Source organism: Scyliorhinus torazame, chromosome 9 (assembly GCF_047496885.1).
Source record: "Scyliorhinus torazame isolate Kashiwa2021f chromosome 9, sScyTor2.1, whole genome shotgun sequence".
Lineage (NCBI taxonomy): Eukaryota > Metazoa > Chordata > Chondrichthyes > Carcharhiniformes > Scyliorhinidae > Scyliorhinus > Scyliorhinus torazame.
In genome coordinates this window covers 140819934-140846406 of record NC_092715.1, presented here as the reverse complement: position 1 = coordinate 140846406, position 26473 = coordinate 140819934, and the positions used below count along the sequence as shown (strand labels likewise).

Here is a 26473-nt window from a genome sequence, read left to right as displayed (position 1 = left end):
CTCCTTCTGCAGGGATTCTGTGTTTCTATGATCTGTGCATCAAAAATGCTCCATGCTTAAAATATTTTGACTTCCTATGATAACTTTTATATTTTACCAGAGTAAGGTTTGAAATTATTTTTATGAGGCTTCTCTGGAAAATTCTCTCAATTGGTTGCTACGCTACACATCTCTCCAACTTAACACGTGAAAATATACACCAAAACACTTAAAGATCTATAATCACGGTTATTCAATATAAATGTAATAACCAGCTCCTTATATCAGTACAGCCAAATTTCACAAGTCATGATGCTCTGAACTAAAACATATAAAAGATCCATTCAGGGGGTATTAGTTTCCACTTACCAGAGGCAAAGACATTGGACGCTCAGCTCTAAAACTATTTTCAAGAGAGGATGGGTTTGGACTGAGTTCATCCAATCTAACCTATGAAAAAGTACAAACTTGTCAGAATATTGTTGTGCAGAGATGAAATGGTTCTCCTCAAGCTAGATAGAAGAACACAATAACATGTTTGTTTGTTCCGCAAAAGTGCCAAAATAGCAAGTACCCATGCCCTTACCTTTAATGGTACAAGTTGAACAAAATAGCAAAGAGCAAAATTTAATTTATCCCAATGTTAAAATTAGAAATAGGTATAATGGCCGGGATTATGTGCTAGCCTCATTCCTATCAGCGTTCAGAATAAATTGGACTGCAACATCTGGTGCCAAACTCCACAAATAAATGCAGAAATCTGCAAGTTGCAGAGTTCCAGAAACTTAGCACATTATCAAGAGACTTGGCATTAAAATACACAAATGGTACAAAGATTCAGTGGTTACCTACTGACCAAACCAAAATAAAAGTTCTGTTTTGGTTGCATCAGCATGAACAAAAATTTGTATTGTGCCAATGTTTTTTTTATTACGAATGTGGTTAACAATGTGATAATGATGCTGCCTCATAACTTTGAGGACCCGGGTTAAATCCCGGCCCCGGGTCACTATCCGTGTGGAGTTTGCACATTCTCCCCTGTGTGGGTCTCACCCCCACAACCCAAAGATGTGCAGGGTAGATGGATCGGCCACACTAAATTGGAAACAAAAAATTGGGTTCTCTAAAACTGTATTAAAAAAAAAATTATCTGATGTTGATTGAAGGAATCTTGATTTAACTTCTCAAGTGTCAGCCTTGGTTTCATTGTACCAAGTCCTGGAGTGGGATTTGAAACAGAGCTTATAGTTCAGAGGCATGAGTGCTACCAGTTGAGCCATTGCTGACCCACTGGTGCATTCACGTGTTAATTTTTAATGACTTTAAGCGCGAGCGAGAACACCAGTACCAGTCTCTATTGTTCACCACACAGAGTGCGGGTGAGAACTCACATTCACACTGAAGAAATCAAATTGAAGTGAGGACTTAAACGAGGTTGGAAGATTTGCATACTTTTAGCCAGAAAGAGGAATCTCCAGAATAACCCTCACCATGAAATACTCGGATTGAATCAGCAGCATGAGATCCCAGTTTCAAATCCCACTCCAGGGCTTGGTACAATGAAACCAAGGCTGGCACTTGAGAAGTTAAACCAAGGTTCTGGTAGGCTTCCCAAGCACCAAGCATTTTGTTCTGCATTTCTATCAGCGTGCTTCTGCAGGATACCCTATTGAACAGCTCAGGAGTCCTTTTCAGCAAAAATGTGTAATCTCATCCTCCGGTGAGCTCATACTTGGTGTTTTCATGGCTGCCGTTTATTCGTCACACTATTTCAATGTGCTCAGAAAATCTTTGGTACTGAATTCCTGTTGGTTGGTGAGAGAAGTCACAATCTGAGGCAGATGCTGAGTTCAGCAGGGCCTTTACATCCCGGCCGGAAATGCCATTTTCAGGTTGGGCCTCTAATACGTGTCAATCTTCCAATCAGGATCCCTGGATGAAAGTTCTTGCGGCAGTTCAAAGTTACAGACCAGATTCACAATGCAAATCAATACAAAGGGGAAGTAGATGTTTTTCATACACAGAACTATTAACTCAGCCTTGTGGGCCCACAAACAATGCAGCAAGAATCTGCAGAAAATTTCTTTGCTCCACACTTGCTGGAAATGCACATGTGCCGGTCCAGAACTTCCAAGTTGCCCAACATATTAGGATATCTGATGGAGTCAGGAAGGTGCTCAATGGACAGGCAGCTACCAACCACAAGAATGGCCAAGTTAAAGGTTGAAAACCACTATAGCCATGGAACCATCTAATGAACCAGATGAAAATAGTGATATTTTTTTCTGATACCCTCTTCTTAAAAAGAAAACCTCTGAAAAAGAAAAATATTCTGATCCATAATCTTATCAATTACTTGGACTCACCTCCAGATGTATACAAACAGATTTCAGAAGCTTATAGGTTGCATCTCTGGACAGCAATGAAACAAACATAAACTGTAACAAAAAGAGTTTAAGAACATTATTAAGATCATACTTGCTGTGCAAGTGGCAGAATTTGTTGCATGACTGGATACTCACCTTCTCGGTTTCTGTTGATATGCATAGAGCATTTGGCACCAGCAAGGCAGTTTTCTGTTTCTTAATCTGAGTCACAGTAAAGGCAGGTATCGCAATCTAAAAAGCAATGTAAAATAGAACGTTAGAAACTGTACACCCAATTCATCTCATGCCAGCTTTCATTCTTCTGATTCTGTGATACTTCATACTTCTGATTCTGTGCTACTGAGTTTTGTTTTATTAATTTAGAATATCCAATTTTTTCCCCCCCAATTAAGGGGCAATTTAGCATGGCCAATCCACCTATCCTGCACATCTTTTGGGTTGTGGGGGCGAGACCCCGGGCAGACATGGGGAGAATGTGCAAACTCCACACGGACAGTGATCCAGGGCCGGGATCGAACCTGGGACCTCAGCGCCTTGAGGTAGCACTGCGCCACCTAGATACTTCAGAGTTATAGAAAATTACACAGAATTGCACTTTAAAATCCAAATACTGGAAAACACCAAGGGTAAATTTTGCAAGGTCTCATCTCCAACCTGTGCACCGATCTAGCAAGATTCCATCCTGGGAGCAGGACGATTCAAAATGATTCCTTACGAGACTTCCGGGTGCGGCGATGACCAGCTAAGTCGCACGTTTCGGCAGCTCCCGGTGGAACGGACTTTTGTGCTCTTAATAGGAGCCCCAACGGCAATTTTAACGGCTAAAAACACTGTGTGGTAAACCAGAAGGGAATCCCCCCTGGATACGGATGGAAAAAGGAGAGGAAAGCGGCCGGATTGTGGAGGATCCTCTAGAGCAGCGGCAAGGAAGGCAAGCACAAAGCAAGATGGCGTCGGAAGGTGGCCGTTTAGTATGGGGCCCTGACCAACAAGAGTTCCTGCGGCGCTGTGTGGAAGAACTAAAAAAGGAGAAGAAGAAGGAGCTGCTGGCCCCGATATTACAGGCGATTGAAGGGCTAAAGGAGGAGCAAAAGACCCAGGAGCGGGAGCTTCGGGTCGTGAAGGCAAAGGCCGCGGAAAATGAAGACGAAATACAGGGCCTGGTGGTGAAGACAGAGATGCACGAGGCACAACACAAAAGGTGTGTGGAAAGGCTGGAGGTGCTGGAGAATAGTGCGAGGAGGAAGAATTTAAGAATTCTTGGTCTTCCCGAAGGCGCAGAAGGGGCGGACGTCGGGGCATATGTGAGCACGATGCTTCACTCGTTAATGGGATCGGAGGCCCCGACGGGCCCGTTGGAGGTGGAGGGAGCTTATCGAGTTATGGCGCGAAGACCGAGGGCTGGAGAAATACCTCGAGCCATAGTGGTGAGATTTCTCCGCTATAATGACAGAGAGATGGTCCTCAGATGGGCGAAGAAAACTCGGAGCAGTAGGTGGGAGAACGCGGTGATCTGCGAATATCAAGATTGGAGTGCGGAGGTGGCGAGAAGGAGGGCAAGTTTTAATCGGGCTAAGGCGGTGCTTCACAAAAGGAAGGTCAAATTTGGAATGTTGCAGCCGGCAAGATTGTGGGTCACACACCAAGGGAAACACCACTACTTTGAGACGGCAGAAGAGGCGTGGACATTTATTGTGGATGAGAAGCTGGAATAGGCGGGCAAGAAAAAGAACGTTTGGGACAAAGTGGTGGGGTGAAGGGGGGGAAAAGGGGAGGGGATGATTTTTCAAGTTGTCAATCTTGCGACCCTGTAACTTTTCTCTCTTCCCCATGTTGTGGGGGAGGGGGGGGGGAGGATGAGGAACTGTGGGCGCCGGTCATTAGGGGCGGGGCCAAGTGGGAAACACGGGCTTTGTTCCCGCGCTATGGTAATCATGGCGGTAACAGGGAAGCAGGGGGCCTCGCACAGTGGGGGCCGAGGTCACGGGGGGGGAAGCTGAGGTCAGCCAGAGTTTGCTGACTTCTGGGAGTAACATGGGGGGTGCAACTATGCTAGAAAAGGGATCTAGCGGGGGGGTTAACTGGGTTGTTGCTGCTGGGGAGAGGGGGGAGCTGGTATGGGGTGGGGTGGTCGAGGCGGGAGGGCGCCATCGGGGGGGGATATACGGGTACGTGGGAACCGGGTGAGGAGCTGGATTAAAAAAGGGGATGGCTAGTCGACAAGGAGGGGGGGGGGGTAAAGAGCCCCCCAACCCGGCTGATCACGTGGAATGTGAGAGGGCTGAACGGGCCGATTAAAAGGACACGGGTACTCGCACACCTAAAGAAATTAAAGGCAGATGTGGTTATGCTGCAGGAGACGCATCTGAAACTGATAGACCAGGTCAGACTACGCAAAGGATGGGTGGGGCAGGTGTTCCATTCGGGGTTAGATGCAAAGAACAGGGGGGTGGCTATATTAGTGGGGAAACGGGTACTGTTTGAGGCAAAGACCATAGTGGCGGATAGTGGGGGTAGATACATGATGGTGAGTGGTAGATTGCAAGGGGAGGCGGTGGTTCTAGTGAACGTATATGCCCCGACCTGGGATGATGCAAATTTTATGAGGCGTAGGTTGGGACGTATCCCGGACCTAGAGGTGGGAAAGTTGGTAATGGGGGGAGACTTCAATACGGTGCTGGACCCAGGGCTGGACAGATCGAGGTCCAGGACCGGGAGGAGGCCGGCTGCAGCTAGGGTGCTCAAGGACTTCATGGAGCAGATGGGAGGAATAGACCCCTGGAGATTTAGCAGGCCTAGGAGTAAGGAGTTCTCATTTTTCTCCTATGTTCATAAAGTATATTCACGGATAGACTTTTTTGTTTTGGGAAGGGCATTGATCCCGAAGGTGACAGGGATGGAGTATACGGCCATTGCTATCTCGGACCACGCTCCACATTGGGTGGACCTGGAGATAGGAGAGGAAAAAGAACAGCACCCACCCTGGAGAATGGACATGGGATTATTGGCGGATGAGGGGGTATGTTTAAGGGTGAGGGGGTGTATTGAAAAGGTACTTGGAGCTTAATGACAATGGGGAGGTTCAGGTGGGAGTGGTCTGGGAGGCGTTGAAGGCAGTGGTTAGAGGGGAGCTGATATCTATCAGGGCACATAAAAGGAAAGCAGGAGGGTAGGGAAAGGGAACGGTGGCTGAAAGAACTTTTGAGGGTGGACAGACAATATGCGGAGGCACCGGAGGAGGGACTGTACAGGGAAAGACAAAGGCTACATGTAGAATTTGACTTGTTGACTACAGGTAATGCAGAGGCACAGGGTGTACAGTACGAATATGGAGAGAAGGCGAGCCGGTTGCTGGCCCACCAACTGAGGAAGAGGGGAGCGGCGAGGGAGATAGGGGGGTGAGCGATGAGGAGGGAGATGGAGCGGGGAGCGGAGAGAGTGAATGGGGTGTTCAAGGCATTCTACGAAAGATTATATAAAGCTCAGCCCCCGGAAGGGAAGGAGAGAATGATGTGCTTTCTGGATCAGCTGGAATTCCCTAAGGTGGAGGAACAGGAGAGGGCGGGACTGGGAGCACAGATTGAGATGGAGGAGGTAGTGAAAGGGTTTTGGGAGCATGCAGACGGGGAAGGCCCCGGGACCAGACGGATTCCCGGTGGAATGTTATAGGAAGTATATGGACTTGCTGGCCCCGCTTTTGACGAGAACCTTTAATGAGGCTAGGGAAAGGGGGCAGCTGCCCCCGACTATGTCAGAGGCAATGATATCGCTCCTCTTAAAGAAGGAAAAAGACCCGCTGCAATGCGGGTCCTATAGGCCCATTTCCCTTTTAAACGAGGATGCTAAGATTCTGGCCAAGGTGATGGCGACGAGGATAGAGAACTGTGTCCCGGGGGTGGTCCATGAGGACCAAACCGGGTTTGTGAAGGGGAGACAGCTGAACACGAACATACGAAGGTTGCTAGGGGTAATGATGATGCCCCCACCAGAGGGGGGAGCGGAGATAGTGGTGGCGATAGATGCCGAGAAAGCATTCAACAGAGTGGAGTGGGATTATCTGTGGGAGGTGCTGAGGAGATTTGGCTTTGGAGATGGGTATATCGGATGGGTACAGTTGCTGTATAGGGCCCCGATGGCGAGTGTGGTCACGAATGGACGGAGGTCTGATTATTTCCGGCTTCATAGAGGGACGAGGCAGGGGTGTCCCCTGTCTCCGTTATTGTTTGCCTTGGCGATTGAGCCCCTGGCCATAGCACTGAGGGGTTCCAGGAAGTGGAGGGGAGTGTTTAGGGGAGGAGAAGAACTCCGGGTATCTTTGTATGCGGATGATTTTGTTGTTGTATGTTGCGGACCCGGTGGAGGGGAAGCCAGAGATAATGCGGATACTTGGGGAGTTTGGGGATTTTTCGGGGTACAAATTGAATATGGGGAAAAGTGAGTTGTTTGTGGTGCATCCGGGGGAGCAGAGCAGGGAAATAGAGGATTTACCGCTGAGGAAGGTAACAAGAGACTTCCGGTACTTAGGGATTCAGATAGCCAAGAATTGGGGAACCTTACACCGGCTTAATTTAACACGATTGGTGGAACAGATGGAGGAGGATTTCAAGAGATGGGACATGGTGTCCCTGTCACTGGCAGGTAGGGTGCAGGCGGTTAAAATGGTGGTTCTCCCGAGATTCCTCTGTGTTTCAGTGCCTCCCGGTGATGGTCACGAAGGCTTTTTTTTAAAGAGAATTAAGAAAAGTATTATGAGTTTTGTGTGGGCCGGGAAGACCCCGAGAGTGAGGAGGGGGTTCTTGCAGCGTAGTAGAGATAGAGGGGGGGGGCTGGCACTACCGAGCTTAAACGATTATTACTGGGCCGCCAATATCTCAATGGTGTGTAAGTGGATGGGAGAAGGGGAGGGAGCGGCGTGGAAGAGATTGGAGAGGGCGTCCTGCAAGGGGACCAGTCTACAAGCAATGGTGACGGCACCATTGCCGTTCTCACTGAAGAAATACACCACAAGCCCAGTGGTGGTGGCAACACTAAAAATTTGGGGGCAGTGGAGACGGCATAGGGGAAGGACGGGAGCCTCGGTGCGGTCCCCGATAAGAAATAACCATAGGTTTGTTCCGGGGAGAATGGATGGGGGATTTGGAGTATGGCAAAGAGCTGGGGTAGTACAACTGAGAGATCTGTTCCTGGATGGGACGTTTTCAAGTATGGGAGAGCTGACGGAAAAGTATGGGTTGCCCCATGGGAATGCGTTTAGGTATATGCAACTGAGGGCGTTTGCGAGGCAACAAGTGAGGGAATTCCCGCAGCTTCCGACGCAGGAGGTGCAAGATAGAGTGATCTCAGAGACATGGGTGGGGGATGGTAGGGTGTCGGATATATATAGGGAAATGAGGGACGAGGGGGAGATCATGATAGATGAGCTGAAAGGGAAATGGGAGGAAGAGTTGGGGGAAGAGATCGAAGAGGGGCTATGGGCTGATGCCCTACGTAGGGTAAACCCGTTGTCCTCGTGTGCCAGGCTAAGCTTGATACAATTTAAGCTTTTACACAGGGCGCATATGACTGGAGCACGGCTCAGTAAACTTTTCGGGGTAGAGGATAGGTGTGGGAAATGCTCAAGAAGCCCAGCGAATCACACCCACATGTTCTGGTCATGTCCGGCACTACAGGGGTTCTGGGTGGGGGTGGCGAAGGTGCTTTCGAAGGTGGTGGGGGTCCGGGTCAAGCCAAGCTGGGGTTTGGCTATATTCGGGGTCGCAGAAGAGCCGGGAGTACAGGAGGCAAGAGCGGCTGATGTTTTGGCCTTTGCGTCCCTAGTAGCCCGGCGCAGGATATTGCTTATGTGGAAGGAAGCCAAACCGCCGGGCGTGGAGACCTGGATAAATGACATGGCAGGGTTTATAAAGCTAGAACAGATCAAGTTCGTATTAAGGGGTTCGGCTCAGGGGTTCACCAGGCGGTGGCAACCGTTTGTCAACTACCTCACAGAATGATAAAGGGAATGGAAAAGAAAGAAGGCAACAGCAGCAACCCAGGGGGGAGGCGGGGGGGAGGACCCGGGCGGGCTCTCAGGGATGTCATTGTATATGTATAGGCATTTGTTTTAGGTAATGTATGTTGGACTGTTAGATTGTACTTTTGGAGAGTAACTATTTTTGATAAGGCAGTTGCCATTTAGTTTTTGTTTATATATTATTTATTTATTTGTTTAAAACTGGCCACTGTTATTTATATTGTTTTATTGTTGTTAGAAAGAAAAACTGTGTACTGTTATGTTTGGCCAAAAAATCTTGAATAAAATATATATATTTTTTAAAAAATGATTCCTTACATCCTTTGAGATTAATTCAATATTTTTGACAAGGCAAACGGCTATGGGAAAACCCAAAGCTAAGGAGCCAAGCGTATCTTTCCAAACAAATACAATGACTTACCAGAATGCAAAGCTTAAGATGGAAGATAATGCAACAGTTAACAGTTTTAGAATCCTGGGCTTTAATTTTCCTCAATGATCTTCACCCAGTTAAAAAAAAAATCTGATGCAGAATCAGGCCACTAAATTTCTTGCTCAAGGTAAAGGTTTACATGACATTTCCAATTAAATATAGTCATAATGGCCAGGTCTAGCAAAGCCTTCTTTTCTCCCGGATATAAACAGTACATACCTTAATATCTCTTCCAAAAACTTTTGAATTAAAGCAAATCCAGTTTTCAGACACAAACAATTTCCCTTGGTATAGTATGTCCTTTTGTAAAGCACACGTAAAACCTACAAATAAAATTAGTGCCGGTATTTTAGAAGAAAGGTTACTTTTGCTTCTTAAGTCATCAGAAATGCTATAATTTGATACAGTGTAGGACTTGGACTTTTTTGCTTAAAAGAAAAAGTGCAAGCACTTCCAAAACACTGATACCCAAATTGATCAGGCTTTGTTTTGGTGATCTTAAATAGTTTTCCAGTTGCTGGCAGTGCTGAGTTCGCTAGTGGGCTCAGAGCTGCAGTAGCAACAGAGAAATTGATTCCATACCGCTGAGCTTGGAGTTAGCGGTAGGGGTAGAAAGAAGGGAAAACCAAGGTTTATAACTCTTGATTTATCCAATGGCTCCATCTGAAGTGCAGCTCTGCCAGCAATGAAAGGCAGGATTAAATTTATGTGATCCAACAATGATTGAATAGGCTTTAAAGTGCACTATTTGGATTCATAATAGTCACTTAAGACAAGGTACTAAGAAACACCCAGCGCCCATGGAGCCAGATACTGTAACAAAAGCAGCACAGGGTAGTAATTATGCAGATTGTAAATTTGATCTTTTCTTAGTGTGAAGGGAGAGACCTCCCCTTTACTTGGAAGGAGAAATTGTGCACATGTTGAACCAGTCACCTATTTGGGCATTTATGACATAGGTACTGGTCAGTTACAAAAGGGGAGTTGCCACTTACTTTGCTTTAATAATTCATCCTTTTCAACATGCTTAAAGAGCTTGTGGTAGGTTGCATTAGTCTTCGAAGGCTAAAAAAAGACAGAAAGTAAATAATCACATGTACATCTCCTCTCTGCTCCTCCAAATTAAAGAGGAATACATGAAAGCAAAAGAGAAATCAGTTAAGTTATTTGGTTATACTAATTTCCAATGTTTCCAGGGAAGCATGGTGGCACAGTGGTTAGCACTGCTGCCTACGGCGCTGAGGACCCAGGTTCGGTCCCAGCCCTGGGTCACTGTCTTGTGAGATACTCTCGTGTCTGCGTGGGTGTCACCCCCACAATCCAAAGATGTGCAGGTTAGGTGGATTGGCCACGCTAAATTGTCCCTTAATTGGAAACAATTGGGGACTCCAAATTAAGAAAAATAACCAGCTCTTTTCACTATTTTTAGTAATGATTTAGTTGATAATTTAGGCTTGCACCATTTTGGCATTTAATCTCTGCCTGCCTTTCATCATATCACAGACATTGGGCAGAATCTTAACAGAATTTGGCAAGTGACAGTTCCGGTGTAAAAACCAGTGTGAATCCTGCCGGCGGCAGGAAATGTCATGGAATACGGAGTTTCCTTAACAAATTCTTTCCCCCCTACATGAAATCCATGCTGTGCCCGTGGCAGCCTCCCGCTGATTTGCTCGTCCTGGGATAACTTAATCTCTGCAACGAGTGGGGATTTCCATATAAATGCCTGTCCAGCACTTGTTCCAGATCCATGAGGGGATGGCTGCCAGGAAGCCTGCGCCTAGATTGTCAGAGGGAACCCTGATCACACTTTTGGATGGTGTGCAGCAGAGGCAGGATGTTCTCTATCCACAGTAGTGCAAACGTCCTTCCAGCAAAGTGACCATCTCCACCTGGGAGGCAGTGGCAGCCTTAGTCAGTGCCAGCTCACTTCAGAAGAGGGCAGAGCACCAGAGCTGCAAGATAAATTACCTTCTTCACATGGCCAGGGCAAAATCTGCCTCCTCCAGTGTCTCGCTGCACCCTCTCAGACAACCAAGGTGATCTCTAACCCAGCCGCCTCACGGTGCATACACCCATCATGGACTCTCCGCCCGCACCCCCTCCCCAATTCCCATTATTCCCCACCCTTCACCAGTAGCCACTCTGCTCCTCACATCCCCGCTTCCACATGCCATACCTTACCACCATCTGAATTGGCAGGACACCCACCTACACTCTCCCCATCTGTCGCACTGCAGGACAAACCTGTGCAAACAGTTGCGAGCGGGCGTAGCCAGCCAGAGTCAAGCCCAAACTTAGATGCCTCATGCCCTTGAGCAAAAAAAAAAAGGTCCTTCTGTTGATTGGAACAGAGCAAGACCACGCCTGCACAGAAGGGGCACCAGACAAAAGTGAGAACCCTCAAGACACAGTCATAGTTCAAGCGTCACATAAGTAAGCATTCTCTCTTCATTTATCCCCCGTGATGCACTAATGCATCTCCCTTCCCTTGCAGGTCAATCAGTTGACCAGCCTGGACCATTCTCACACCCTCTGGACACCACAGACCCGAGTAGCTCAGAGGGAGAATTCTCAGACATCAGCATAGAAGAGGTGTCACATCTGTCACCTGCACCTCGATGAGATTAAGTAGTAGGCAGACTTCTGGGTCACAGATGAACTGCTAAGAACGTGACTCCAATCAATTGCATTAAAGTTTATGCCTACTGATTTAAGTGGTGCAATTGACGAGTCAAGGAAGGGAGAGGCAGCTGATCAGGCAATGGGTTCCTTGTGGTAGACAAGGTACACCTGATTTGTGTAAAGACTGCAATTACCAAGTCAAGCTCATCATAAGACCATAGGAGAAGAATTAGGCCACTCGGCTCATCGAGTCTGCTCCGCCATTCAATCATGGCTGATATTTTTCTCATCCCTATTCTTCTGCCGTCTCCCCATAACCCCTTATCAATCAAGAACCTATCTATCTCGGTCTTAGTTTGGCCTCCACGGCCTTCTGCGGCAGAGTTCCACAGATTCACCACCCTCTGGCTGAAGAAATTCCTCCTCATCTGTTTTAAAGGGTCGTTCCTTTAGTCTGAGATTGTGTCCTCTGGTTCTAGTTTTTCCTACAAGTGGAAACATCCTCTCCATGTCCACTCTATCCAGGCCTCGCAGTATCCTGTAATTTCGATAAGATCCCCCTTCATCCTTCAAAATTCCAACGAGTAGAGACCCGGAGTCCTCAACCGTTCCTCATACGACAAACTTTTCACTCCAGGGATCATTCTGATGAACCTCCTCTAGACTAGTTTCAAGGCCAGCACAGCCTTCCTCAGATACTGGGCGCAAAACTGCTCACAATACTCCAAATGGAGTCTGACCAGAGCCTTATACAGCCTCAGAAGGGCATCACTGCTCTTGTACTCTAGCCCTTTCGACATGAATGCTAACATTACATTTGCCTTTCTAACTGCCGACTGAACCTGCAAGTTAACCTTGAGAGAATCTTGAACAAGGACTCCCAATTCCCTTTGTGCTTCTAATTTCCTAAACATCCTTCCAAAGTGCATAACCTCTCACTTTTCCACATAGTATTCCACCTGCCACTTCTTTGTCCACTCTCCTAGCCTGTCAAAGTCAGTCTATAGACCCCCTACTTCCTCAATATTACCTGCCCCTCTACATACCTTTGTATCATTTGCAAACTTAGCAACAGTGCCTTCAGTTCCTTCTTCCAGATTATCAATGTATATTGTGAAAGGTTGTGTCCCAGCACTGACCCCTGAGGTACACCATTAGTCACTGGCTGCCATCCTGAAAAAGACCCATTTATCTCCAATCTTTGCCTTCTACCAGTCAGCCAATCCTCTATCGATGCCAGGATCTTACCCTCAACACCATGGGCTCTTAACTTATTAACAGTCTCCTATGCGCCACCTTGTCAAAGGCCTTCTGGAAATCTAAATAAATCACGTCCACTGGTTCTCCTTTGTCTAACTTCCTTGTTACTCCTCAAAATAAATCTAACAAATTTGTCAGACATGACCTCCCCTTGAATTTTATCACTCACTTCCAAGTACTCTGATCTCATCTTTAATAATGGACTCTAAAATCTTACCAATGACTGAAGTCAGGCTAACCGGCCTATAATTTCCCACCTTCTGCCTCCCTCCCTTCTTAAACAGTGGTGTTACATTAGCCACTTCACAATCCTCCCTACCTCCAGTGATTCCTGAAAGATCACCACCCATGCCTCCACAATTTCCTCAGCTATCTCTCTTAGAACCCTGGGGTGTCGTCCATCCAGTCCAGGTGATTTATCCACCTTCAGACCTTTCAGTTTCCCCAGAACCACCTTCTTAAGTGATAGCCACTACACTCGCCTGTGCTCCCGATTCTCCTAGAGCTCTGGCATCCCACTGGTGTCTTCCACCGTGAAGACCGATGCAAAGTAACTATTCAGTTCCTCTGCCATTTCTTGGTTTCCTTCTCCAGTCTCATTTTCCAGTGGTCCAATATCTATTTTTCCCTCTCTCAACTTTTATATATTGGAAAAAAAAATCTCTTCCTATATTCTTTTGTGTTACTAGCTAGCTTACACTCAGGTTTCATCTTCTCCCCCCCCTTATTGCTTTTTAAGTTGTCCTCTGCTCGCCTCTAAAGGCTTCCCAATCCTCTGGCCTCCCACGAATCCTCGCCACTTTGTATGCTTTTTTTTTTTTTAATGCTGTCCTGGACTTGCCTCGTCAGCCATGGATTCCTCGTCCTCCTCTTAGCATGTTTCCTCCTCCTTGGGATGAATTTCTGTTGTGCCTCCCTAATAACCCCCCCCCCCCCAAAAAACCCTGCCATTGCAGTTCCACTGTCTTCCCTGCTAGGCTCCTTTTCCAATGAACTCTGGCCAGCTCCTCCCTCATGCCTTTGTAGTTACCCTTATTTAATTGTTGTACCCTTACATCGGATTTCAGCTTCTCACTCTGAAAATTGCAAGGTAAATTCTATCATATTGTGGTCACCGCTCCCCAAGGGTTCCTTCACCTTAAGTTGCCTAATCAAGTCTGCCTCATTGAACATCACCAAATCAGAATTGCCTGTTCCCTAGTAGGCTCTGTTAGAAGCTGCTCCTAAAAAACATCTCTTAGACATTCCACAAATTCTTTTTCTTGGGATCCACTACCAACCTGATTTTCCCAGTCCACCTGCATATTGAAGTCCCCCATGATTATTGTAATATTGTCTTTTTTACATGCCTTTTCTATCTTCTGATTTATTTTCTGCCCCACATTCTGACAACTGCTAGGGGGCCTATACATAACTCACATCAGGGTCTTTTTACCTTTGTGATTCCTCAACTCTATCCAGAGATTCTATGCCTTCTGATCCTATATCTCTTTTTTTAAATAAAATAAATTGTTTTTAAATTCTCCTCCATTTTCACATTTTCTCCCACATTTACATCCATCAACAATAAACAATAAGATATGTCAGTCCCCATAATAACAACAACGATCCCATCTACCCACCAACCCCCAAACCTCAACCCGCATGTTTACATAAACAAATGACAAAAATAAATCAGGGATTACCCGTAGTCACCCTTAATCTTACACAGCTCCCACCCCCTACCCCAGGCCTCCAGCTCCTCCCGTCCACTGCTGCTTGTAAAACTCCTCCCCCTACCCTCGGTTCCTTCCCCCCCCCCAACTTTCCACCCCGTCTAGACCACTCGGACCCTGTTCTTCCAGGCTCCGATGGCCGCAGCCCCTCCCCCCACCTCACTCCCGTTCACTGGCCGGCACACACCGGCCAGCGTGGAGGCCCCGCCCAGGTCCCTTTCCCACTTGCCCGGCCCCAGGAAAGCCCAAAGATCCCCTTTTAGCACACAACCCACCTATCCACCTATACCCCAAAGAACTCTAATTTCGAGTGAAAGTCCCGTCCCTTCCCTTGTCCAAATATATGCAACATTGGCTCCTTTAGCCTCTACCCCCGCGCGCAGTGACACAAAAAGAAAGAAGAAAATACAGTCATGAGGTTACATCGGCACATGACCATTCCTCAAATTGTCAGTTCTGCCACAGTCCTTCTGCCTTCGCAAACTCCTCCGCTGCTTCCGCCGTTCCAAAATAAAAGTCCCTGAGCTTGTAAGTCACCCTCAGCTTCGCTGGATATACAATGCCACACTGCACCTTGCCAATGTACAGTGCCCTCTTCACCCGGTTGAAGGCAGCCCGCCTCCTCGCCAGCTCCACCGTAAAGTCCTGGTATACACGTATACCAGCTCCAGCCCACTGCACCACCCGCTTCTGCTTGGTCCAGCTCAGGACCTTCTCCTTCACCCTGTACTTACGGAAGCACAGAGTCACTGCCCTTGGCGGCTCATTCGCCTTTGGTACAGGCCTCCACGACCGATGAGCCCAATCCAGTTCATATCGGGAGGGGTCCTCCCCCTCCCCCAGTAGTTTTGCCAGCATCGCGGCAAAATACTCAGTCGGCTTCGGTCCTTTAATTCCTTCGGGCAGCCCCACAATCCTCAAATTCTGTCGCCTGGATCAGTTTTCCAGGTCTTCCATTTTTCCTCGCAGATTCTTGTCCGTGTCCGGCACCTTCCGCCTCTCTTTCCCCATCGAGGTAAGTTGATCATCGTGCTGCAATACCGTCTCCTCCACTTCCTTCAGCGCCTCCCCTTGCTCTCGCACCTCCGCTACTGCGCTCGCCACCTCCGTCCTCACCGGGGAAACCGCCTCCTCCACCAGCACTCAAAGCCTCCCTCATCTCCTTCCTCACCGTCTCCATGCATTTCGCAATCTGCGCCAACTGCTTTTCAAATTCCGCAGCCATCACCTTGGTTATTTCTTCAGCCTTAAGCAGTGCGGCCTTCCCTGGTGCTCCAGCCTCCATTTTTCCTGGTGACCCCGCGGTGACCTTTGCACTCCCCGACGGACCTCCAGCTGGGCTTTTTTCGGCCGTTTTTCTGCTCACCCTCAACGTTTTTCTTTGTTCTTTTTTTCCTCCTGTGTCTTCTCAGTGCCTCCTCCCTTCTTCTGCCGCCTCCGCAGACCCTGGGACCGGGCTTAAAGCCCCGAAAATGCCGTTCCCGAGCGGGGGCTCTCCATTGTGCGGCCGCCTCCCGCCCGCCGTCACCAGAAGTCCTCCTGATCCTATATCTCTTGAACTTCATTCCTTACTAACAATGCAACCCCACCCTCTTTGCCCATTTGCCTCTCCTTTTGAATAGGACACATATCCTTGGACATTTATATCTCTACCCTCTCCTTCAATTTTGATTTTCTAATTCTTTATATTACTGAACCCTCCCCACCATAATTTAGTTTAAAGCCCTAGTTATATGACTCACCAGGATTCTGGTCCCAGCATGATTCAGATGAAGAACCTCCCATCGGAACAGGTCCCCTCTTCCCCAGTACTGGTGCCAATGTCCCATGAATTCAAACCTATTCCTCCCACACCAATCATTGAGCCACACACTTACCTCCTTAATCTTATTGACCCTGTGCCAATTAGCTCATGCCCAAAGGGCACCCTCATTCTGCCAGGTCACAAGGGCTGCAGAGTTACCAACCTCCCATCAGCTACAGCCATCCACCCGTAAACTAATTCCTGACACTCAAAATCTTCCTGACCAGTGGATTTGAACTTCCAGACAACTTTCCCCCTTTGTCTTCACACTTGCTTCCGGAGTGTGGGAAATCGCACTGCTGGCGTCCTTCCCCCAGGGGAGGGGGGTTTTAGGACTCATGATGCAGGTATGCACCCCATTCCAGAATCTCCCATTCCGCCCATACAGAATGGTCACTCATGGAACCCCACCCAGGGACCTCACAGTTGCTCCCAATGTGGAGCCTCAGCTCCCATTATGGAAGGGCGTCTTGAAAAGTATTAAGGTGGATAAGTCCCCAGGGCCTGATGGGATCTACCCCAGAATACTGAAGGAGGCAAGAGAGGAAATTGCTGAGGCCTTGACAGAAATCTTAGGATCCTCACTGTCTTCCGGTGATGTCCTGGAGGACTGGAGGATAGCCAATGTTGTTCCTCTGTTTAAGAAGGGTAGCAAAGATAATCCAGGGAACTACAGGCCGGTGAGCCTTCCGTCGGTGGTAGGGAAATTACTGGAGAGAATTCTTCGAGACAGGATCTACTCCCATTTGGAAGCAAGTGGTCGTATTAGCGAGAGGCAGCACGGTTTTGTGAAGGGGAGGTTGTGTCTCACTAACTTGATAGAGTTTTTCGAGGAGGTCACAAAGATGATTGATGCAGGTAGGGCAGTGGATGTTGTCTATATGTGACTAGTGGTGTTCCACAGCGATCAGTACTGGGACCGTTGCTGTTCGTGGTATATATAAATGGTTTGGAGGAAAATGTAACTGGTCTGATTAGTAAGTTTGCAGACGACACAAAGGTTGGTGGAATTGCGGATAGCGATGAGGACGGTCAGAGGATACAGCAGGATTTAGATCGTTTGGAGACTTGGGCGGCGAGATGGCAGGTGGAGTTTAATCCGGACAAATATGAGGTCATGCAATTTGGAAGGTCTAATACAGGTATGGAATATACAATGAATGGTAGAACCCTCAAGAGTATTGAAAGTCAAAGAGATCTAGGAGTACAGGTCCACAGGTCATTGAAAGGGGCAACACAGGTGGAGAAGGTAGACAAGAAGGCATACGGCATGCTTGCCTTCATTGGCCGGAGCATTGAGTACAAAAATTGGCAAGTCATGTTGCAGCTGTATAGAACCTTAGTTAGGCCACACTTGGAGTATAGTGTTCAATTCTGGTCGCCACACTACCAGAAGGATGTGGAGGCTTTAGCGAGGGTGCAGAAGAGATTTACCAGGATGTTGCCTGGTATGGAGGGCATTAGCTATGAGGAGAGGTTGAATAAACTCGGTTTGTTCTCACTGGAATGAAGGAGGTTGAGGGGCGACCTGATAGAGGTCTACAAAATTATGAGGGGCACAGACAGAGTGGATAGTCAGAGACTTTTTCCCCAGGGTAGAGGGGTCAATTACTAGGGGGCATAGGTTTAAGGTGCGAGGGGCAAGGTTTAGAGGAGATGTAAGAGGTAAGTTTTTTTTTTTTTAAACTCAGAGGGTAGCGGATGCCTGGAACTCGCTGCCGGGGAGGTGGTGGAAGCAGGGACGATAGTGACATTTAAGGAGCATCTTGACAAATACATGAATAAGATGGGAATAGAGGGATACGGACCCCGGAAGTATAAAAGATTTTCGTTTAGACGGGCAGCATGGTCGGCACAGGCTTGGAGGGCCGAAGGACCTGGTCCTGTGCTGTACTTTTCTTTGTTCTTTGTTCTCAACGCCTGATGGGCCCTGGACTCCTCCCATTAATTATACATTACTAAACTGGACACAATGTCCCTAATTAAATACTCAGCAGGGAGTCTCTTATCAAATATCGATTAGCCCAAACTTTTATGATGCTTTAATTGCACCTCTGGCTCACCATAAACCTAGCTGTCTTGCAAACCAGGATTTTTAAAAGCACACACAGCAGTCATCACACACTAACACAGGGGTTTTGAACCCTTACTGCACAAATTACATAGGAAATTTCTGTATTCATCACAGCCCATGTTGCTGAACCCACGCACAGCCAACGCAGGCTCAAAATCGCCCTCTTGTTTTATTTTCCCCCACTCATTTTTTCTCTTTTAAACTTTCTTAAAACCTATCCAAAAACAAGGGAGCTAGAGCATTACACTTTCTGATCAGATATTTCCAGTCTGATAAGCTGCTGAAAGCATTTAGATCAGGGTAACCTTCTTCAAAAAACATACTGCCATTTTTGTTTTCCCACCAGGTTTTATTTTTATTTTTGGGTCCAATAAAGAATTGCCCACTAAATTACATGAAAACAAACTCCAAAAGGACATTTTGATTATACAACTAATTAAGACCTATGAAGTTAAAGACCAATATCACAGGTGTGCACAGACCAAGTAGAAATGTTATGAGCGTGATCCAATGGCCATGTTGCACCCGAAAAGCAGCTCATCACGGCATAGCATGGCCGATAAAAGCCGGGAGACCCCGCTCCTCTACCCTGCTCGCTTAGATCCAACATGATCTCGCAAGACATTAATCCCGCCCATTGAGGGTGGAATCACCTTTTGGTAAATCTGCATATTAGAGCAAGACAGTTAGCCTCACTTTAATGTGCAGATTCCCGAGGTACCTGAGATTTTGGGATTTATTCCCTTCGCCTCAGACCTTGGAAAAATGCCGTTCAGCACTGGTCTCCACAAACAGGGACCAGACGGGACTTTACCATTTGGGCAGGGTGGTGCCCTGGCACTGCTGGTATCACCTGGGAACCTGGCAGTGCCAGCCTGGAAAGAGGGGTCACTTCAAATGCCTTGGAGATCAGGATACCATTTTCCAATCTCTCGCTACACTGGGGAGTTCTGGCGAGTGGAGTTCCTGAGTATAGAAAACGGGGCTATGTGAAGCCTCGGCCATACGTTCCTCACTGAGGTCACTTATACAACGGGTTTCTCGGCACTGCGAGTGCCAGGAACCACGCGCCTGATCGCATTCGTTATGGGACCTTGTTCCCATTTAGCTGATTTGAGCCCCAAGTTTCAGACCACAAGTATTAACGTGTAGAATTTTGTGGGCAACAGTTCTAAGAGCTCAGAGTGAAATGTTTGCTTCAATGCATGTGTTCTATGTTAATACTAAATTTGGGGAAATTGTGAAGTCAGCCACAAATCACATTATGTGTGCACGCGAGTATTTTTCTACTACTAAGATTCACGTCAATTAGTTTACTGACCCCTTACTGAAGTGGACATACCAGAAGGTACAGTTTGGAAAAAAACAATTTGGTAGATGTTGTCAGTTGGATGTACCTTTAAGAAATGGGTGTTTATCAAATAGCTGCAGTAATGTCAGTGTGTGGGTGGAGCTGGGCTGTCTTTCACTTTCGTTTTGAGCTGGGAGCTGCAGTGTGTTTAGTTTTGTTTTCAGAGTTAGAGAGCTGCATTCACAGCAAAAATATGCTATGATCTCTCTCTGCAATCTAAAGAATGTCTCCAAATCACTTGATGATTTCCAAGTAATACCTGTTTCTGTATAGAATTTAAACCTGCTGCCTTTATTTAAAAAGGGTTTAACTTGTGGATATTGTTTGGAAGGTTATTAAGGGTTATCTATAGAGTACTGTATCTTTTGGGTGGTTATCAGGATTGGTTGTTGATAAACTGTTTACTGTGTGTTTATAAAATGTTAACTGGATTCATAGAATAAACATATAAAAAATACTTTTTAGATCTCTGTTGCGTCACACCTGTAGAGTGGCCCCTGTGCTCCCCATAACCAAAATCTATTAAAAGTTGTGGGTCATGTGAACTCCATGTTATACTTTGGGGTTCTCTAAACCCTGGCCCGTAACTAATGTAATATGGTGCAATATTAGCTTCTCCGTACAAGTTCAAATGTTTTTATGTAAAAATTGTCATCTGAGCGTTTAGTATTTTAGCCCAGGAGTAAAACTGGCAGAGGTCAGAAAAAGGTTAACTAGATACCCACACAGCTGCATAATCTGGAGAGACCAAAAGGTGAAGGAAAGACAAAAAAGAGCAGAGCATATTAAAATACTCACATTGAATGTGGACTTTTTTCGTTCAAGTTTTGTTTCATATTCTGTAGGGCTGGGTGGAAATACCGTATCATAAGTCTTTGATCTGGAAAACAAAATCAATTACTTGATTAGCAGGTTACAGGTTTGTTTAGGTTAATATACAGCTGCCGTCAAATTTTATAGCGTACACATTTGCTTAGTCATGAATGCGTGATGCAACAGATCAGCAATCCTTACTGGAGAGCAGGTGACTCTTGCAGCTCACATCATAATAATGAAGATGTCCGTTTAGAATAAATCTGTACTTTTCTATCATCCAAATTCTTTGTATAATTAGAGCACTTTTCACATGGGCAAGAGCTGGAAGGGATATTGCTGGGATGGCAGGGAGAAATAATCTTTTGTCAGCCTTAAAAAAGGCACAGAAGAGATTGTCTCAAAATTCAAAAGATAACAATAGGCATAGAATCATAGAATTTACAGGGCCATTCAACCCATCAAATATGCACCGGCTCTTGGAAAGAACACCCTACTTAAGCCCACGCCTCCACCCTATCCCCGTAACCAATTAACCCCACCTCACCTTTTTGAGCACTAAGGGGAATCATCATAGTGAATCCACCTAACCTGTACATCTTTGGACCGTGGGAAGAAACCGGAGTACCCGGAGGAAACCCACGCAGACATGGCGAGAATGTGCAGACTCTGCACAGACAGCGATCCAAGCCGGAAATCGAACCTGGGACCCTGGAGCCGTGAAGAAACTGTGCCACCCACTATTATCCAGCTATTGGCAATTTTCAGTGCAGTTGGTCTTCAGGGGCTGAAGGAGGACACACTTTGAAGGGAAAGATTTGAAGAAAAATAGCTCCCACCTTTCTCCTCTTCTCAGGCTGTCCCGACTTGCTTCCACTCCGAATTGATGGGTTCTGAGATGGCTGATAGTTCACGATCTGCAGACTCTGCCATATGCCCGGCAGGCGATGCTCGAAGGGTTGTTTGGAAGTTTTTGAACTCCATCTGCTATCTTTACTTCACCATTGCACATTCCAAATGAGGTCTTGATGTGATCGATGCCTGCCTGGATTAGACGTCTCCATTTAGTCAGTCATAAAGTCAGGACTCCATGAATCAGCAAGGACATTGGACTTCTTCAGGGATGCTTTGAGGACTTTCCAAAAGCATTTCCACCAACATTTTGAGTCTCCTGTGCTGACCGAGCTCCAAGTAGAGCAACTGCTTAAAAAGAGTTGGTGTCACGATAGGAACAACATGTCACACCCAGCAGAGCAAGTTGAGTGATTCATGTCCTGCTGCTGGGCATGTTGGCTTGGGAGAAGACACTGCTGTTGGACCACTCGTCTTGCCACCAGATTTGGAGGATCTTGTGAAGGCACCGTCGACGGTATCTCCAGTACTTGGGAGATTTGAACATCCTACAGCAGCACCTCAAATATACAAACCTACAGTAGCACGCGTATATAGGAACATGGGTATCACTGTCATCCAGTAACTATGACCTTAGTTTTGGGTGCGGGTTCCTGGTCCTTGAGTACTCTGCTGCTCAGTTTGCATCACCGAAGGTGATGATGAATTATTGTCATCCATGTCTGCCTTTATCAAAGAGGCTCCCTAGATATGGAAAATGGACCACATTTTCCAGGATCTCGACAATGATCTTAATCGTCAGCGGAAGATGTGCTATGGGAGCTAGTTAGAAGAGACCTTTAGTTTTTTGGGTGTTTAATGAAAGGTCCATTTTCCCATCGCTTCGGAGAAACATTCAATGACCTGGAGCTCAATTTCTGAGTGAGCACACATGACCAATTCCATCACTTTCATTGTCAACAAGGTTAAAGTCACATTTGTGAGGGCAGCAAGGTGGTGCCGAGATCCCAGGTTCGATCCCAGCTCTGGGTCACTGTCCATGTGGAGTTTGCACATTTTCCCCATGTATGCGTGGGTTTCGCCCCCACAACTCAAAGATGTGCAGAGTAGGTGGATTGGCTACGCTAAATTACCCCTTAATTGGGAAAAATGAATTGGGCACTCTAAAGTTAACAAAAAGTCATATGTTACTGAACCAATGGTGAAATCGACAATCACAAGAGTCAGAAGATCCAGGACTAAGTTGGTAAAAGGACTACATGGGGAAAAAAAAAAATCAGAGGGTGCACATCTTGATTTTACATTCAAACTTCAATGAGAAAGAATAAAACACAGCAACTTACATAAATTCTGGCCTCAATATAATAAAGTGATACTTAAACACTAAAAGAAAAATTGTTCAAACTTTGTTCATTGAATTAAATAATTGCTTGAGTTTGCTGCAATTTATATAATGTTGGATAAACTTGATTCATCCATTTTCAGTAATCTGGTGGCCCTTTAATGATCTTGGACTTTATCACACATAAAATATATATTCTGGCTTGCTAAGTCAAATTATCAAAGCCAAGGCAGCACGGTGGCACATGGTTAGCACTGTTGCCTCACGGCGCTAAGGCCCTAGGTTCGATCCCAGCTCTGGGTCACTGTCGTGTTTGCACATTCTCCCAGTGTTTGCGTGGGTTTCGCCCCCACAACCCAAAGATGTGCAGAGCAGGTGGATTGGCTACGCTACAATTGCCCCTTAATTGGAAAAAATGAATTGGGCACTCTAAATTTTTTTTTAAAATCATCAAAGCCAGATCTCCGCTGAGAATCAAAAGGCCATTCATACCACTAGTCCTTTTTTAAATAAAAAAAAATTTAGACCAAACAATGAATTTGCATGGGTAGACATTACAGCTGTCCTCTTCACTTAGCTGGCACTCATGTGTTTCAGTTATATCCGGTGGAATTCTCCCATCCTGGACTGATTACCGTGGCGCGAAAATGGAGTGCTTCCTGCTGCGGAGGCTGGTGGAAACACACAATACTCCGGCTCAGGCCTCAATTATGCAACTGTTTTGTGCCTATTCCATAACGGGGCATCCCATCAGCAGGATGTAAATCCATTCCATGCCAGCCTCCAATGGGTTTCCTGGTCTTTCATGGTGGAAGTTCAAATTGATGCAAAACCGATTTCTGGTCCTCCCACCAAACTTCATGGGAGAATTCCCCCGGTCATTGAATCCACCGGCAGTGGCATGGGAAAGTTCCACCCATAATCTACAGAAACTATGGGGACGATTCTCCGAGCCCCGCGCCGGAGAATCGGCGCAACCGTGCCACGATGCCGCCGCTCGATTTTGAGGTGTGGTGAATCGGCACCATTTGCGCCGACGCGTTTGACGCGGCGCCGGCCGCTGAAATCGACAGGGCCGCCAATTCTCTGGCCCGTATGGGCTGAGCGAATACGACAGTCTCACCGGCGCCATTCACCTCTGGTTGCTGCTGGCGGGAACTCTGCACGAAGGGTCGGGGGGCGGCCTGTGGGGGGGGGCCCTCCGATGGGGTCTGGCTTGCGATCGGGGCCCACCGATCGGCGGGCCGGCCTCTCCCCCCGGGCCTACTTTCCTGCGCGGCCGGCCCCTGAACACCGACGCCATGTTGAGTCGGGCCAGCGCACTGAAGAAGTCCCCCGCGCATACGCAGGTTGGCGCGGCGCCCATTTGGGAGGCTGGAGCGGCATGAACCACTCCAGCACCGTTCTGCCCCCTGTGGGGGACTGAATCAAGGGAACCAATACAACTGCTGTAACCCTTGGAAATGGAGCGCACATCCTCTAACAAGACTTTAGTCATGCGGTGCAGCTTATAATTCACGTCTCTCCTCTGCAAATTTAATTTGAGAAAAGGAATTGTTAAACCACAAGATAAATATGTACAATTGGACATTAACATGAAAGCTTCCAAATGAAACACACACTAGTCAGTATTTATTAATTAGGTCTACAATTTGCTTATTTTACTTAACTTGCAGCACTTAATTAATTCAGCAGGTTTTGTCACTTGCGCAGTGTTTAATAATAAGTAGGCTTCAATGTTACTGTGAAAAGCCCCTAGTCGCCACATTCTGGCGCCTGTTTGGGGAGGCTGGTACGGGAATTGAACCCGCTCTGCTGGCTGTGCTCTGCATTACAAGCCAGCGATTTAGCCCACTGTGCTAAACCAGCCCCTTGGTCTTCTTTAAATTATATCACATGGTCTGCTCTGCATTTAATAAATGTTACTTATATTAATTAATAGTAAAATGTTGGGGTCGTGGCAAGTTTAGAAGTTATTTATATTTGATAATCCGCAAACTGACTATAACTATATGCAAATTTGTATGCAACCATACCAAAAAAAATATTCTCCTTTTTTTTTTTTTAAAGAGAATATTTTATTGAAGCATTTGTAATTTTCACAATTTAACATGTTGACATTTCTAAAACAACCGACGCACAAAATACCCCCTAAAAGAACAAACCTTGTCCCCCACTTCTCCTGCCCTGTCCCCAATTACCCATATACTAACCTCCCTGTCCTTATTTAACATTACCCTGCCTCCTGTTTTCCTCCCCCACCCCCCCATTTCCCTTTCCCCCCCTTACTGCTAACGTTCAATTTTTATTAAAGAAATCGATGAACGGCTGTCAACTCCGGGCGAATCCCTGCATTGATCCTCTCAGAGCGAACTTGATTTTCTCCAGACTGAGGATATTATATCGCTGACCCACACTCCTGATTTCGGGGGCTCTGAGTCCCTCCATCTCAGCAAGATCCGTCTCCGGGCCACCAGGGAGGCGAAGGCCAGGATATCTGCCTCCCTCCCCCACTTTGCCCCCGGATCCTCGGACACCCCAAATATTGCCAATTCTGGACAAGGGAGTTAACATCCGCAAATCCCTGCCATAATTCTCTCAGCTTCGGACATGCCCAAAACATAGAACATAGAATAGTGCAGAAGGAGGCCATTCAGCCCATCGAGTCTGCACCGACCCACTTAAGTCCTCACTTCCACCCTAACCCAATAACCCTTCCTAACCTTTTTGGACACGAAAGGCAATTTATCATGGCCAATCCACCTAACCTGCACGTCTTTGGACTGTGGGAGGAAACCGGAGCACCCGGAGGAAACCCACGCAGACACAGGGAGGATGTGCAGACTCCGCACAGACAGTGACCCAGCGGGGAATCGAACCTGGGACCCTGGCGCTGTGAAGCCACAGTGCTATCCACTTGTGCTACCGTGCTGCCCAAAACATATGAACATGGTTGGCCAGGCTACCCCCACACCGTCCAGATCTGTCCTCCACCTCCTCGTAGACCTTACTCATCCGGGCTACCGTTATGTGGGCCCTGTGGACTACCTTGAACTGAATCAAGCTAAGTCTAGCACAGGGCGAGACTGAATTTACCCTTTTCAAGGCTTTTCCCCCCCCACAGTTCAGTTTCCAGCTCCCCCCCCCCTAGTTCCTCTTCACCTTTCTGATAGGGGCCCCTTCCCCTCTAATAATTCCATGTATATCTCTGAAACCTTCCCACCTCCAACCCCTGTTTTTGACAGTACTTTATCCTGTCGTCCCCTCAGGGGGAGGCGAGGAAAGCTTGGGACCTGCCCCCGTACAAAGTCCCGCACGTGAAGGTACCGAAACCCGTTCCCACTCGGCAAAATCATACTCCCTCTCAATCCCTGCCCTCTGCCATACCTTAAAGCCCCCATCCAACCCTCCTGGGACTTAGGTGATTATCACAGATCGGTGACCACACTGACACCTCCTCCAGTCTCATATGCTGCCTCCATTGCCCCCATACCCTTAGGGCTGCTACCACCACCGGACTTGTAGAGTACCGAGCCGGCGAGAACGGCAGGTGCGCTGTCAGTGAAGCCTCCAAACCCCTACCGTTGCAAGATGCTGCCTCCATTCGCTCCCAAAACGACCCCTCCCCCACTACCCACTTCCTGACCATCGATATGTTGGCAGCCCAGTAATAGTTAATAAAGCTCGGGAGAGCCAACCCCCTTCCCCGCAGGCCCGTTCCAGGAGTGTCCTCTTTACTCTCGGTGTTTTACCCACCCATATAAACCTCCATATCACTGCATTCATACATCGGAAAAAAGCCTTTGGGACAAAAATCGGGAGACA

General features: G+C 47.1%; 1 protein-coding gene across 6 annotated transcripts in view; it reads right to left on the bottom strand.

Annotated features, from left to right (window-relative positions):
- gramd2b (GRAM domain-containing protein 2B) overlaps window positions 1–26473 on the bottom strand; it is a 134429-nt gene that overhangs the window by 10603 nt on the left and 97353 nt on the right. For all 6 annotated transcript variants that reach the window (XM_072516562.1, XM_072516564.1, XM_072516567.1 and 3 more), the window contains exons 3-8: window positions 20440–20521; window positions 9808–9877; window positions 9032–9135; window positions 2502–2597; window positions 2346–2417; window positions 349–429 (exon numbers count right to left, since the gene is read on the bottom strand). In XM_072516562.1, the coding sequence (XP_072372663.1) occupies window positions 349–429; window positions 2346–2417; window positions 2502–2597; window positions 9032–9135; window positions 9808–9877; window positions 20440–20521 (505 nt within the window). The remainder of the gene's footprint in view (window positions 1–348; window positions 430–2345; window positions 2418–2501; window positions 2598–9031; window positions 9136–9807; window positions 9878–20439; window positions 20522–26473) is intronic.